Source organism: Schistocerca americana, chromosome 7, assembly GCF_021461395.2.
Source record: "Schistocerca americana isolate TAMUIC-IGC-003095 chromosome 7, iqSchAmer2.1, whole genome shotgun sequence".
NCBI lineage: Eukaryota > Metazoa > Arthropoda > Insecta > Orthoptera > Acrididae > Schistocerca > Schistocerca americana.
The window spans coordinates 105,582,146-105,596,145 of record NC_060125.1 but is presented as its reverse complement, the minus strand read 5'-3'; the positions used below and the strand labels follow the sequence as shown (position 1 = coordinate 105,596,145).

Below are 14,000 nucleotides of genomic sequence, written 5' to 3'. Positions count from 1 at the left end.
CGTCGCCTTCTAAAGCCCGTTGGCGTATGTATCTGCCGGAACTATTTACGATCACGTGCCTGGCGTAGAGAAGCAGTTCCTGGGTTAGCTACGACCTCTGGTGAAGCTGTTCTGCAGGCTCCGCGAGCGGGTAGAAGTCCCTGGAGGCCGTTGGTGGAGACCTGGTCGTGTGTTGTGTTGTGGCCGCCGGTAAGTGTTTGTTTTGACAATACAGACGACGTAGTTTTCCTGTTGAATAAACATACTGTGAGCCGGCCGCGGTGGTCTAGCGGTTCTGGCGCTGCAGTCCGGAACCGCGGGACTGCTACGGTCGCAGGTTCGAATCCTGCCTCGGGCATGGGTGTGTGTGATGTCCTTAGGTTAGTTAGGTTTAAGTAGTTCTAAGTTCTAGGGGACTTATGACCTAAGATGTTGAGTCCCATAGTGCTCAGAGCCATTTGAACCATTTGAAACATACTGTGAAGTAGGCATCCCGTGATGGATGTAAAGTGGGATGCCGATGCAGTAGGCGCTACGACGTCCAAAGTGTGCGGCCGCATCAGTACGTGCACAGAGTCGTCCTCGTGTTGACCAGCAATGAATCTTTTCAGACATGTTGTGAGAGTGAAGTGATGGATGACAGTAACATACGTACGTCATATAGTTAGGAATTACGTATATGTTTGAGTAAATGAGAAGCTAGCTGTAGTTTGATTTATTGTATAGTGAGCTAGATAAAATCACATAGTCAAGTGTCCTTACAGAGGAAGTCCACAAGAGTAGTGTGTACAGAGACAAGGAGACAGAGAGAGCACTGACCTGCAGGTAGGGGCTGCAGGCGGAGAGTAGCACGCGGTGAGCGCGTAGGCGGTGGCCCTGGCAGCAGAGGGTGACGTCGACGAACGCCTCGGCCGCCAGCAGGCGCCGCAGGTGCGCCAGCACGCCCGATTCGTGCCGCTCCCACCGCACCAGCAGCCGGTTACCACCCATCTGCAGCACACACACGCATACCCCATTATATCACAAGCAGTAAGATACCACATAATCACACTAACACACACACCCACACACACACACACACACACACACACACACACACACACACAGACAACTCTAATCATCAGCATCGACGGTTCAAACCCGCGTCCGGCCATCCTGATTAAGGTTTTCAATGATTTCCCTAAATCGCTTCCAACAAATTCTGGGATGGTTCCTTTGAAAGGGAACAGCTGCCTCTATTTCCCATCCTTCCTTATCCGATGGGACGGATGACCTCGCTGTTTCGTCCCCTTCCCCGGTTCAAAATGGCTCTGAGCACTATGGGACTTAACATCTGAGGTCATCAGTCCCCTAGAACTTATAACAAACCTAACTAACCTAAGGATATCACACACAGCCATGCCCGAGGCAGGATTCGAACCTGCGACCGTAGCGGTTGCGCTGTTCCAGACTGTAGCTCCTAGAACCACTCGGCCACCTCGGCCGGCTCCCCTTCCCGAATCAACCAACCAACCATCATCAACATCTGGCTAATATACACTGAAGTTGGATCTCAATATTTACGTAACAAGATGGCAGTAGTTTCGCGTACACAAAATATAAAAGGATAATGTATTCGCGGAGCTGTCATGTGAAAATATTTACGATGTGATTATGGCCACACCACAGTTATTAAAGGACTTTGAATACAGAATGTAATTGGAGCTAGACGCAAGGGACACTCCATTTCTATAATCCTTAGGAAATACAACATTCTGAGATCCACAGTGTCAGGAGTGTGCCGAGAGTATCCAGTTGCAGGCGTCACATCTCACCACGTACAATGCAGGGGCCGACGCCCTTCTCTTAACCACTTGCTCTCGGGGGCCCTACACGATATTAGGCATATGGCTCTTCTATTATATACTCACTCCCCTCTACAAATCGTAGAAGCTTTAAACGGAAAACACCGTAAAATTTTAAAGTTAAATTTTATACGCTAGCAGACGCCATAACAGGTGGAGGATTAAACTAATTGTTGCCCAAAATACGTCACGAGCATTATTATGTTTGTAACATGTACAAATGAGGAGGAGGTCACTCAACAGTATGGGAGCTCACTTGTTAATCGAAATAGCGCCGAACAATATGCCGTCTCCCATTAATGTGCAACATATTCCAAGAGAACTGATTCATCTAAAAATATTTTTTCATCGAGTTCTGTTACATCCAGCCCAAATTCCCAGCAAAGGAGCCCATGACGGTGAAAACACTTCACAGCAATCTGTTGGAAAACGAGAACAGGAACATCACAGAAGATTCCCGGGTCCCACTATATCTTCAGACCTCGTACACCCGAAAATCATTTCGTATCAAAACACCAAAGAATGTCTGTCAGCTGGCTAAATCTAATTTACGTAATGTCATAAGGAGCCAAAGGTAAGGAATTCTGGGGGTGTTCTGTAGCTCATACGATGAAACGAAGGAGGGAGTAGATGGAAGTTAAAATTACTTTTATCTTTCTTTAAGAACTGATAAATTTCACGATATAGTATTCTTCCGATAGTTAATCGTTTGGGAGTCCGGATGAGTCGCACTGACGACAGCAGGAACTGAATAAAAGAATCATAACCGAACCAAGTAAATGACGATATACAACGATTTCTACTGCTGATGGTCTGCTGTTATTAATTTTACTACCTGCTTAGCTGTTTGTCAAACTCCGAATCGTTGTCAGCGAACATTTAAGTTTGGTAACGGCGTACCATATTTGTATTAGATACAATGTAGCAAATAATTTTGCGTTCCGTTGAATAAATGTAAATCGAACTTCGTGTAGTAAATTTACATTACAAAGGTTCGACTGTTCTGTGGTGTGCATATCTGGCCATAGTGGCACGCAGTTGCCGCGCAAATCGACACGTCACCAAACTGATCTCCTTCCAACTCCAATTACATTGAAATACCGAAATTTTTATTAGTGGCAAGGGTAACAACTGTGCTCTTTGAATGAAACATGACTCTTTAAATGAAAGAATACTATTGTAAGTACCCAACTCCTTAGGAGTTATCACATGATAAGCTGCTGCAAGAGAGAAGGCCGAAGGAAAAGTGTTAAAAGAAAGAAGGAGTATCCTACCTCTCTTGTTTACAAAAGAATGTCCTGATTCACATCAGCTATGGCTCTATGAATGTAATGACAATATTTAGGTTTGCTTTGCTATCAGAGTACTTCCTCACAATAGTACAACTCAGTCTAATTTCGAAGACTAAACATTAGAAGGAAAACTGTGCCTGATTTCTGAAAGTAGATCTAAGATAGAAAATGATACTAGATCATGAACCAAGTGAAAGTTAAAACACATTTTTTTCACATTTAATGAAAAATTTCTTTTGGCGTACTCGGAGAACATATCTCTCACTTTTTACTATCTTTTTTGTTTTTGTTTTACTTAATACTGCATTTTAGCTTATTTTATACGTAAAAGAAATAACCTTAATTTTAGAGGGTACTTAAGATTCACCATAACTAGAAGATCAAACGGAGACTTCCGAGAGAAAGCACTATACAATTTTGTTGTTTCACTTCTTTATAAGGTGAAGAAAATTTTCTGTTAATTCTACCAATGTGGAGATGAAGCACTTCGCAGTTACGTTTAACAAACGGATACTGTATCACCTCATCAAATAGGTTTTAGACACATCACGGAAAAGGAAGTACGTGTCCACATTTACTGTGCTCCAGTGCGCAGATGTTGTGATAACACACACGATGTTCTAACAGGTAGGACCGCTGCACTTCTTGTCTAGTGCGACAAGAATGTCAGAAGATTCTAAGCCCTTCGATTGTGAAACGCGTGCAGGCATGTGTGTTAACGACAAAGAAATTACTCTACTGATATTAACTGTGGAATTTATGAAGACATGTTTTCTGAATAAGCATGAGCTGCGGTGTGTTGTGCGCTCTAAGGTAAGAAAATAATAATTATTTATAGGTGCGGATCAGATTTTGCAAGAGATTAAAATGCTAGGAGAAAGTTGACGTTACAGAGTCACTGCATTATTGGACCTTTTCTTTTACATATCACAAAAAATTTTGTACAACTCTTGATCACACACTACACTAGTAATAGAGAACTCTGAATTGGATATCCCTGGTTTACCTTCCCGTGACTGCCACCACCCTCTTACGTGGGTAGACGGCTATCATGAAAGTGTTCAGCAAACAACAAGGACCGTCAAGGCGCTGTGATCATGGTTCGGATCTTGGTTAAGGTTACTGGTGACAGAGTTATAGCACGAAGTGTCACAAAAGGCTGTCCACGTTACGGTAAGTGCCTCAGTTTTGCAGTAAAGTATACGGAATAATAACAAAAAGCTGTCACGTTTATTAGGCACCTTTACATAATCAGATGGAAATTACTTTCCAAACTACCATAGTATATCAGTCTTCGGTGCTAAGTTACTGTATGTTACGTAACACTGTCGACGATTTGTGAGCGGTTCTCTTGGTTGTTTCACCAGAGGAACTTTGAAATCAGATGCTGCTGTTCGGATACTTCTGATCACATAGCGTATCACAAATTATGAAAATAAAATTGTTACATGATTGTGGACTGACACTTTCATTTATAATATGTAGAATGGTTGCTGGCATATTCTATAAGGTTAAACAGAAACTTCATTTTTCTTCTCTTCTTTTCAAAAATTTGCTTCTTGTGTACGTACTATGAGTTACAGCTTTTTATTAAAGGTGTATAGAAGTGACTTGTATGCAATGCTGCTTGTTCACAGAGTTACATGTGGTGATCTGGAGCTATGAACGTAAATTTCAAGCTCTCCAAGAACACTCGTTTTCGTTCATTTGCTGACAGTATTTGGTGTTTGCAGGTTGACTTAAATGGCTGTGGCTGAGTAGTCATGTTTTTTCAGGTGTGTCGCAAAACTTATTCCATCAAAATTACTTAGGTGAAAGGCATCGATGTGCTCCTGGTATGTTACATTGTAACTTCTTCCTGTCTGGCCTATGTAGAATCGTAGGCAGTTGTCACAAAAAATGACTGATTTACTGTGACAATGTCTATTTTTCTTGTTGCAGCAAATTGTGTGCTATCGTAGCCTTTTGTTAGTACTTAAGGATATCTGGATACCAGTATCACGAAAAATGTTAGTTACTTGGCATGAAATTTTTCCTAGAAACGGAGTGTCAGTAAATTTTATTTGTTCTTGTGAATCTGATTTATGAGGTGTGCATTGTTTACTTTTGATTTCACTTTTACGGAATTACATTTTCCTGGAGATATTCAGTCTCAACTCTATCTTCCATAAGCACAGAAGCTGAAATAATGAATTAAAATTTGTATCACAACTTGGACTTGAACTTGGCTCTCCTGCTTAATAGGCCTGGCAGAGTAACTAACTCGGCTGCATGGGTTTCGCTAGTCCAATGCCTTCCCTAACACAAACTTCAATTCACACCTTCTTTGATTTTCCCCATCGTAAATAGTCAGCATTATCGAGGCTCTCCTATATTAGAATACCATCCCAAATTTGTATTTAAATTGGGGAATTCTGCCTGTACTTCAAGCGTAGGTGATCTATTCATCTGATGACTTTACATTTTCCTGGAAAGACAATGAGTCCCAATTATATCCTTGTCAAGGGTAGAAGCTAAAGCAATTAATTAAAGTTTAGGCCAAGGCTAGGACTTTGGATCTTCTGGAAATAAAGTCATTGTGTACATATTCTAAGAGTCTTGCACAGGGAACAAACTCACAGTCCATTCGCCAGTGGTCTTCAAAGAGATAATACCATGTTCAGTCACCGGTCTGGTCACTTTATAAAGTCTATAAGGTGGTCACAATAACGTTTCCCGCTTGTGGGCTTGTCATTTGAGCAGTAATATATGTTTAAAAGTTTTACTCTACAATTGGAAGTCACTGAGGTTAAACAGTTAACCCTGTCATATCGTATAGATTAACAACCCTAGGTGTCGCCTCCAACCGAACATTATGCTCCACCTGGAAGAAACCTTATAGAACTCTGAAGCAGGTGGGTTCTTTTAATGTAGATTTATAGTGTTGTTTCATGTGGTAGAACACGGGTGCTGTGTATAAATCAATGGCATCATAGAATATTCGGCAAAAAATGGCGGTGAATGATAACGTATTGGTATAATTTAATGTTAAATTCCAAGATTTATGTTGCAGAGTACCAAATAGCGATGGACAGACTGTACCACTGACGGTATTGTGGAGAAAAACGCTTCCCCAGTTTAAAAACAGCACTTAGAGTAACTTATTACAGTCGTACGCAGATAGGATGTAGTTCATGGTCCACCTGTACGCCAGCTGACGAATACCAGAGCAGCTTCTAACCCAATGCTGGCAGAACTAATGGAGTCACAGCATCCAAATGTAGGACACACATTACCGGCTTGGGTGCTCGAATAAAATGAGTGGAACCTGCTGTAACTGAGTGAATTGCAATCTGTCGTCCAGTTCTCACATGTTGTGAGGATTTAACTGCAACAGGAACGTGGAGCTGCAGGGTTGTTAGTGATTAACAACAAGCCGATAGGGCTGACATAGTGCTTTCAAACCGTGTCACTCTAAGCATAATACATCATAAAGTTCGCGTGTATAGCACTGTAGCAAGCCTAACAGCTTATGTAACAAGGGAGGCATACACTGCAGGTAATGTAAATATTGTTTAGTAGTACGAATTTCCAAATAAGGTCTGTACCTCATAGTCTGAAATTGCTGTATACGATTCATACACGTTAAGTAGCACTTTTTAATAGTTGTATATAACACATCATAAAGTTCGTGGGTAGGGTATGGATTGCATATGTGAACTTGTTTACAAAAAAAGACATTTATTGTGTTTTACAACAGATACATTTTAATTTGTGAACTGTGGAGCTGAACATGTTACCACGCCAAGCTCCGAACACGCAACACAGGAGGAAATGAAAAAATGGAAATGGAAAGTGCGCATTTAACACAGGTAGTAATGTGTCCAGTTGGTTGGAACATTTCACCCACTTCGATTTGGAAAGAAATTTTACACAGACGAGTACCCTCAACCACGTGCTATTCATATGAGACTGCTTTATTCAGAATATCTGCCTCAAGTTTAATATTTAACATATTATTTGCTGTAATTACAGCGGTTTTCGTTCGACAGATAGTATCCACAAAGTCGGTGCCCTATTCACGAATCACAAATATACGAATACATTTGGGCAACGACAGAGCTTGTGCTGTCCATGGATCATCATTTTCATGCCAAAGCTTCAAACTACTACCACAATGAAAACACACTATTTCACCATCGTTACCAGTGTAAAAGTACCACGATTCACTTAACTTAGCTAGTCACTGCTTAGCAAAAAGAGGCCACTCATCGAATGTTGGTAATGTTGTACTGTACTGTACTGTATTGAGACCACACTGCCACCTGCATGATTTCAGCTGATTTACTGGAATTGGAGAGCTGACGATTGACCACAGGAATACTATGCCTGTTTCCACCTGCTGGTGACACACGAGAGACAGGTCGGATCTGCAAGGCTCTTCTTGGTATCAGCCAAGGTTGAGAACCTGAGAACCGACGACTTGTCACCATGCCTGGTGGGATCTGCTGGTGCAATTAGAGAACATGCTGGTCTCCCACTTAGCAGTAACAGCTGTACCACGTCTGCTGGAGGCATGAAACCCAGGAAGCGAATTTCCTTTCCGGACACTATGTACAAATCAGTTTACGTATTGGACGATTAGGATCTTACTGCATACAAAGAGGCACACAATTGACCTTGCATATAAGCAGCAATAGACAGCTGGCGTTTTGATCGTTGTACTGATGACGTTTCCAAAAGTGTTTCTTCTGTTCTTGAAGAGGGGCACAGACAATGTATGTTAAATACTTAACTGAAGTCTTTAAGTGAGGAGATGAAAAGGATAAAGTCAATACATAAATACAAAGTTCTGCATACCCTACGACACCTAGGGCTACATTATACAATAACACAATTAGGGTTGATTATTTTACGTGGGTGACCTCCAATTGTAGACTAAATTATATATGTATTATACAGGTGAATCACAAACCCAGGAGAAAGCAACGTTAGTATTAACCACCTTACAGACTTCACAAAGTGACCTGACACGTCACTGAACATGGTATTAAATGGCTGGAGACAAAATGGATGGTGTGTTTGTTCCTTTTTCAAGACTGAACGTACCTGATGACTTGTACCTTTCTTTTCACCTACTCTGTTGTGCAATATACTTACATCACTTCAGCAATTAGTGGTGATGCCTCATCGCTATTGCTGCTGTAATCACATTATTTCGTCGTTATTTTCCGTGTATTGCGAGGTCGGTATCTTCGTCTCTGCTAACTGGCGTTGCAATGCTGTTACACTGGAATGTTGAGGTACCATACCTCTTAATATTTAGAGCCATTACCTTCGAGCTTCCCTTAATGGAGCTCCGAACGTGAAATGTGTGGTTGAGGACTTGTTATTAAGCGTATACTTCAGATGAGGCATGGTAGAATCTCAAACGTCATTTCCGGCGGTGATCCACAAATGTTTTAGATCATTACATCTGCGTCCACATATCTAAAAGCTTCAGAGGTTAGCATCACTTTAACACGTGCTATGGCACTTATTTAGCATCTACGTCTTGCGTTAGGGATTGGGCGTATTATGGTGGCTCTTTTTGGAAGCAAGGGGTGCGATCTTTCGTGGGCGATTTTGTTTGTAATACGATAAAAATGTATTTTAACGAGTTATACATACAATTGAAATGCTGAAACTTTGTGCTTGCGATGTGCGAGAGGTCTCTTACTATACAGTATTGTGGTAAGTACTTTTTCCTGAGATATACACTCTCCCACTGTCTTTGGGAATGTCACATCTCTCTCTGTTACTGGCTTTGGTCATGTGTTTACAGGCTGGTTACATGTTATTGCCGGCCGTTGTGGCCGAGCGGTTCTAGGCGCTTCAGTCCGGAACCGAGCTGCTGCTACGATCGCAGGTTCTAATCCTGTCTCGGGCATGGATGTGTGTGATGTCCTTAGGTTTAATTAGTTCTAAGTCTAGGGGACTGATGGCCTCAGATGTTAAGTCCGATAGTGCTCAGAGCCATTTTTTGCATGTTTTTATTTTTGTGAGCCATAGTTTCCAGAAACGCAATTGCGCAGATCTAATACTCACTTTACTTATTTACATACGTGAACATCGCTGTTCTCGCACTGATGACATAACAGGCCTATAACATCGGACAAATACAGTCTATAATGCTTTTAGTGACCCTTCTGTCTTCAGAGTGCTGTTATTTACATAGCCTTTGGAATGCCTATGTCATCTGCAACACTAGCAATAACTGACAATGAATAGATTCGTTTAAAATGTATTATATTTTTCCTTCCTAAAATGGTATTTGAGAACTTTTTTAAATGATGGAATGTATACTCTGAGTCCGTGTTTGATTAGGTCTAGTGAGTTAAATACAGTGAGTCTATTTGACTGCTTAGCTAACACATATTTTTCTGCAGTGACAATCCTGTCAGCGTAGTTTTCTGACGTCAGCCAGTGAAGCCTAACTCCCAAAATACAAGATGTTATTATGGGTCGAAATCTATCTTTGGGGCACATTCTTTAGTGCTAAGGGCCACTAATTTGGAGAGTATGGCTGTATGTGGAAGTTAATTCACGCTTTCTTTTACGTTGGAGATGTATGTGACATCACTTTAATTGATCTGAGTCTTACAGTGGTTTTCTTTTCACGTATAAACTTGAACCAGCAATGTAAACGTCATGCGTTTTTCTCTGCCTCAGAAATATTTTATTTTCGAGTGCGTTGTGCGTAGGCCTAATTAATTACATCCAGACTATCAGTTTCCCTCCTTAGCTAACGCTTATTTTTGTGCTGTTATAAACATGGTCCGGCCTTTCGAACTTTTAAGCCTGACTTCTGAAATGTGTTGAAATCTACCATTGGGTTACGTAATTCACAAGTTTGGGCACTAATTTGGTGAATATGTACATATGTGGAAATTAACTCATTTACATTGCAGACTTTTTTCCAATATTGTGACATTAAGCAGCGTTTTTCTTGTGTTAACCTGAACATTCAATGTACACATTGCTCTTTTTCGTGGTGCTGACTTATTTTGCAAACATTTTAGAATTTTTTCGAAATCTTAGAGATTGAAAAATAATTAATTTACCACTCTGCTATGTTTTTTTTAAACTATGCAGCAATCTATTGGTTGTAGTACAAAATCATGGTCTATAGACAGAATTTCCTTGTTTTGCAATGCAGCCATCCGCTGGGGGGGAACTAAGCACTTATTCTCTACAGTGCAGCAACCAGCTGGTGACAGGAAGAACTGGGATGTGAAACTGGGTATGCTATTATTTCACATTTACTGGGATTGTAGAATAGTATTCAAGATAAAACGCATGTTCAAGAAATACAAATTCTTAATTGGTTGTTTATATTTTACAAGCAAATGTTAGTTTTTAATTATTTATAGAGAAATATTGGTTTTACAGTGCTGGTCACGGGAGCAAGTAGGATGTGAAAGTGATCTCGCTTCTGTTTACATTTTCAAAGCTTTTGGATTAGTAATTCAGGGAAGAAACTCATTATCAACACAAAAAAAAACTTCCTGTTACGTTACTTGTATTTTATAAGTAAATGTTGGTTTTTAATTATTTAGAGAAATATGACAACTACTCGTTCCATGGCAAATGATATGTAGCTTCAAATCAAAGTTACCAACCGTAGTCATATAAGGAGTACCCAGAAGTCAGTAACGCAAACACAGTTGCAGAGTGGTGGCGTGGGAGAGGGCGCAGAAGGTGCCTCATGCAAGTTTCTGGAGTGCATATTGCAAATATGACACGCGCAGTTGTTTCAGCGGCAATATGACACTACAGAAAAGAAAGAGGACAGTCTCCGCTCATTCTCACCTTGCCCTACTACCTACGAAGTCGACGATGGTAAATTGTAACCCATCCAAACGATGATTTGTTTTAGAGGCGTGTATAGCCAACGGTTCGTGTAATCGTCAGCCTTGGTAGCGCGGCAGAGGAAGAAACATCATTGGATGCCGTGTTTTAATTAAATGTAGCAGCTCAGCCAGTAATGCATGAAACCAGTTCTCCTTGTGATAGATGCACATAACGAGTGCGTGGACAGCACTACGGAAATCACTAGAGCAGTGGAAGGACATGTTTCCGTATTTGACAGCAGTTAACTCGGCAACTCGAAATATCGAGAACTACGATTTTTAATTCCAAGGTGAAGTGTGTATAGAATGTACTGCGTAGCTCGTGTGCTTGGATTATGTGGACACGTGAAAGTGGTAGACAGCCGCTCCTAGTGGCTAAACCGGTCACATACGTTTTTGTTACATAAAGAGAAAGTTCGAATAATTAATCTTGTCGCTTGCTATATATGTGCGAATGAGGAGAAGCAACGCTTCCCAATGGACAGAGCTCATGTGACTGTACCTCGTATTGTTATGTTTTAAAATTTCGTCCGCTTTTACACCACGTTACCTTTCGTTCTCTGAAATGTAGTCGGAATCCAGCTATTTTAACTGTTTTTGTATGCATAACGGAAATTCGTTACAAGCCAGTCAATGTCGACTAAACAGGTAGGAACACCAAATGAGTTAGTCCCTAAGTATTTTACTGATGTATAGTTTATCTTAATTACAAGGATAATTTCTGTACTACACTTGTAGTGTCGGGTAATACATTATGTCACGTAGCATAAAATGACTGATTTGTCCAGTATTCATCTTATACATAGATTAACCAGCACGAATATCAAGCAGATGCAGTTAGCTTACATTGCACTTGTAAGGACCACAACAGCAGATAATGAGACCTTTCCTACTGCTGAAGAATTTTACTTCAATATAGTTCTAGCAGGCCGGGCTTTCTGAGATACAAAATTAATCTCACACATGAGAGGTAAGTGCTCCGAGGGAAACGGGCGTTGAACCCGGATCCTACCAAATACGAGATCAAGGCAGGAAGCTCACGGCCCGGCACAGAGATGGCGTCGATATCATCCACATTTACATGGCTGCTCTGCAAATGACACTTAAGTGCCTCGCTGAGGATTCACCGAACCACCTTCACATTAATTCGTTATTATTCCGCTCTTGAACAGCGCGCAGAAAGAAAGAACATACAGGGTGGTTCATTGACAGTGACCGGGCCAAATATCTCACGAAATAAGCATAAAACGAAAAAGCTACAAATAACGAAACTCGCCTAGCTTGAAGGGGGAAACCAGATGGCGCTATGGTTGGCCCGCTAATGGCGCTGTCATAGGTCAAACGGATATCAACTGCATTTTTTAAAAGGGGAACCCCCATTTTGTATTACATATTCGTGTAGCATGTAAATAAATATGAATGTTTCAGTTGGACCAATTTTTCGCTTTGTGGTAGATGGCACTGTAATAGTCACAAACGGGTAAGTACGTGGTATAACGTAACATTCCGCCACTGCGGACGGTACTTGCTTCGTGATACATTACCCGTGTTAAAATGGACTGTTTACCAATTGCGGAAAATGTCGATATCGTGTTGATGTGTGGCTATTGTGATCAAAGTGCCCAACGGGCATGTGCTATGTATGCTGCTCGGCATCCTGGACGACATCATCCAAGTGTCCGGACCGTTCGCCCGATAGTTACGTTATTTAAGGAAATAGGAACTGTTCAGCCACATGTGAAACGTCAACCACGACCTGCTATAAATGATGATGTTCAAGTAAGTGTTTTAGCTGCTGTCGCGGCTAATCCGCACATCAGTAGCAGACAAATTGCGCTAGAATCGGGAATCTCAAAAACGTCGGTGTTGAGAATGCTACATCAACATCGATTGCACCCGTATCATATTTCTGGGCACCAGGAACTGCATGGGGACGACTTAGAACGTCGTGTACAGTTCTGCCATTGGGCACAAGAGAAATTACGGGACGATGAAAGATTTTTTGCACTCGTTCTATTTAGCGACGAAGCGTCATTCACCAACAACGTTAGCGTAAACCGGCTTAATATGCTCTATTGGGCAACGATGGCAGCGACAAGTGGAACATCAGCGACTTTGGCGGGTTAATGTATCGTGTGGCATTATGGGAGGAAGGACAATTGGCCTCCATTTTATCGATGGCAGTCTAAATGGGGCAATGTATGCTGATTTCCTACTTAATGTTCTACCGATGTTACTGCAAGATATTTCACTGCGTGACAGAATGGCGATGTACTTCCAAGATGATGGATGTCCGGCACATAGCTCGCGTGTGGTTGAAGCGGTATTGAATAGCATATTTCATGACAGGTGGATTGGTCGTCGAAGCATCATACATAACATGGCCCACACGTCCACCGGATCTGGCATCCCCAGATTTCTTTGTGTGGGAAAAGCTGAAGGATATTTGCTATCGTGATCCATCGACAACGCTTGACAACATGCGTCAGCGCATTGTCAATGCATGTGCGAACATTACGGAAGGCGAACTATTCGCTGTTGAGAGGAAAGCCGTTACACGTATTGCAAATGCACTGAGGTTGACGGACATCATTTTGAGCATTTATTGCATTAATGTGGTATTTACAGGTAATCACGCTGTAGCAGCATGCGTTCTCAACGTATCACATTGGAAGAACCGAAATAAAATGTTCAAACGTACCTACATTCTGTATTTTAATTTAAAAAAACCTACCTGTTACCAACTGTTCGTCTAAAATTGTGAGCGATGTGCTTGTGACTATTACAGCACTACCTATCACAAAGCGAAAAAAGTGGTCCAGCTAAAACATTCATATTTCTTTACGTACTACACGAATATGTAATAAAATACGGTTAGTATTTTAAAAATCTCAGTTGATATCCGTTTTATCTATGGCAGCGCCGTCTAGCGGCCTAACCATAGTGCCATCTGGTGTCCCCCTTCAAGCTAGACAAGTTTCGTTGTTTGTAGTTTTTTTCGTTTGACGATTACT

At 41.3% G+C, this 14,000-nt stretch overlaps 1 protein-coding gene across 1 annotated transcript in view; it reads right to left on the bottom strand.

Moving 5' to 3' along the window:
• LOC124622745 (zinc finger protein 74-like) overlaps window positions 1-14,000 on the bottom strand; it is a 559,769-nt gene that overhangs the window by 102,846 nt on the left and 442,923 nt on the right. The window contains exon 4 of the mRNA XM_047148535.1: window positions 799-969. Coding sequence (XP_047004491.1) covers window positions 799-969 — 171 coding nt within the window. The remainder of the gene's footprint in view (window positions 1-798; window positions 970-14,000) is intronic.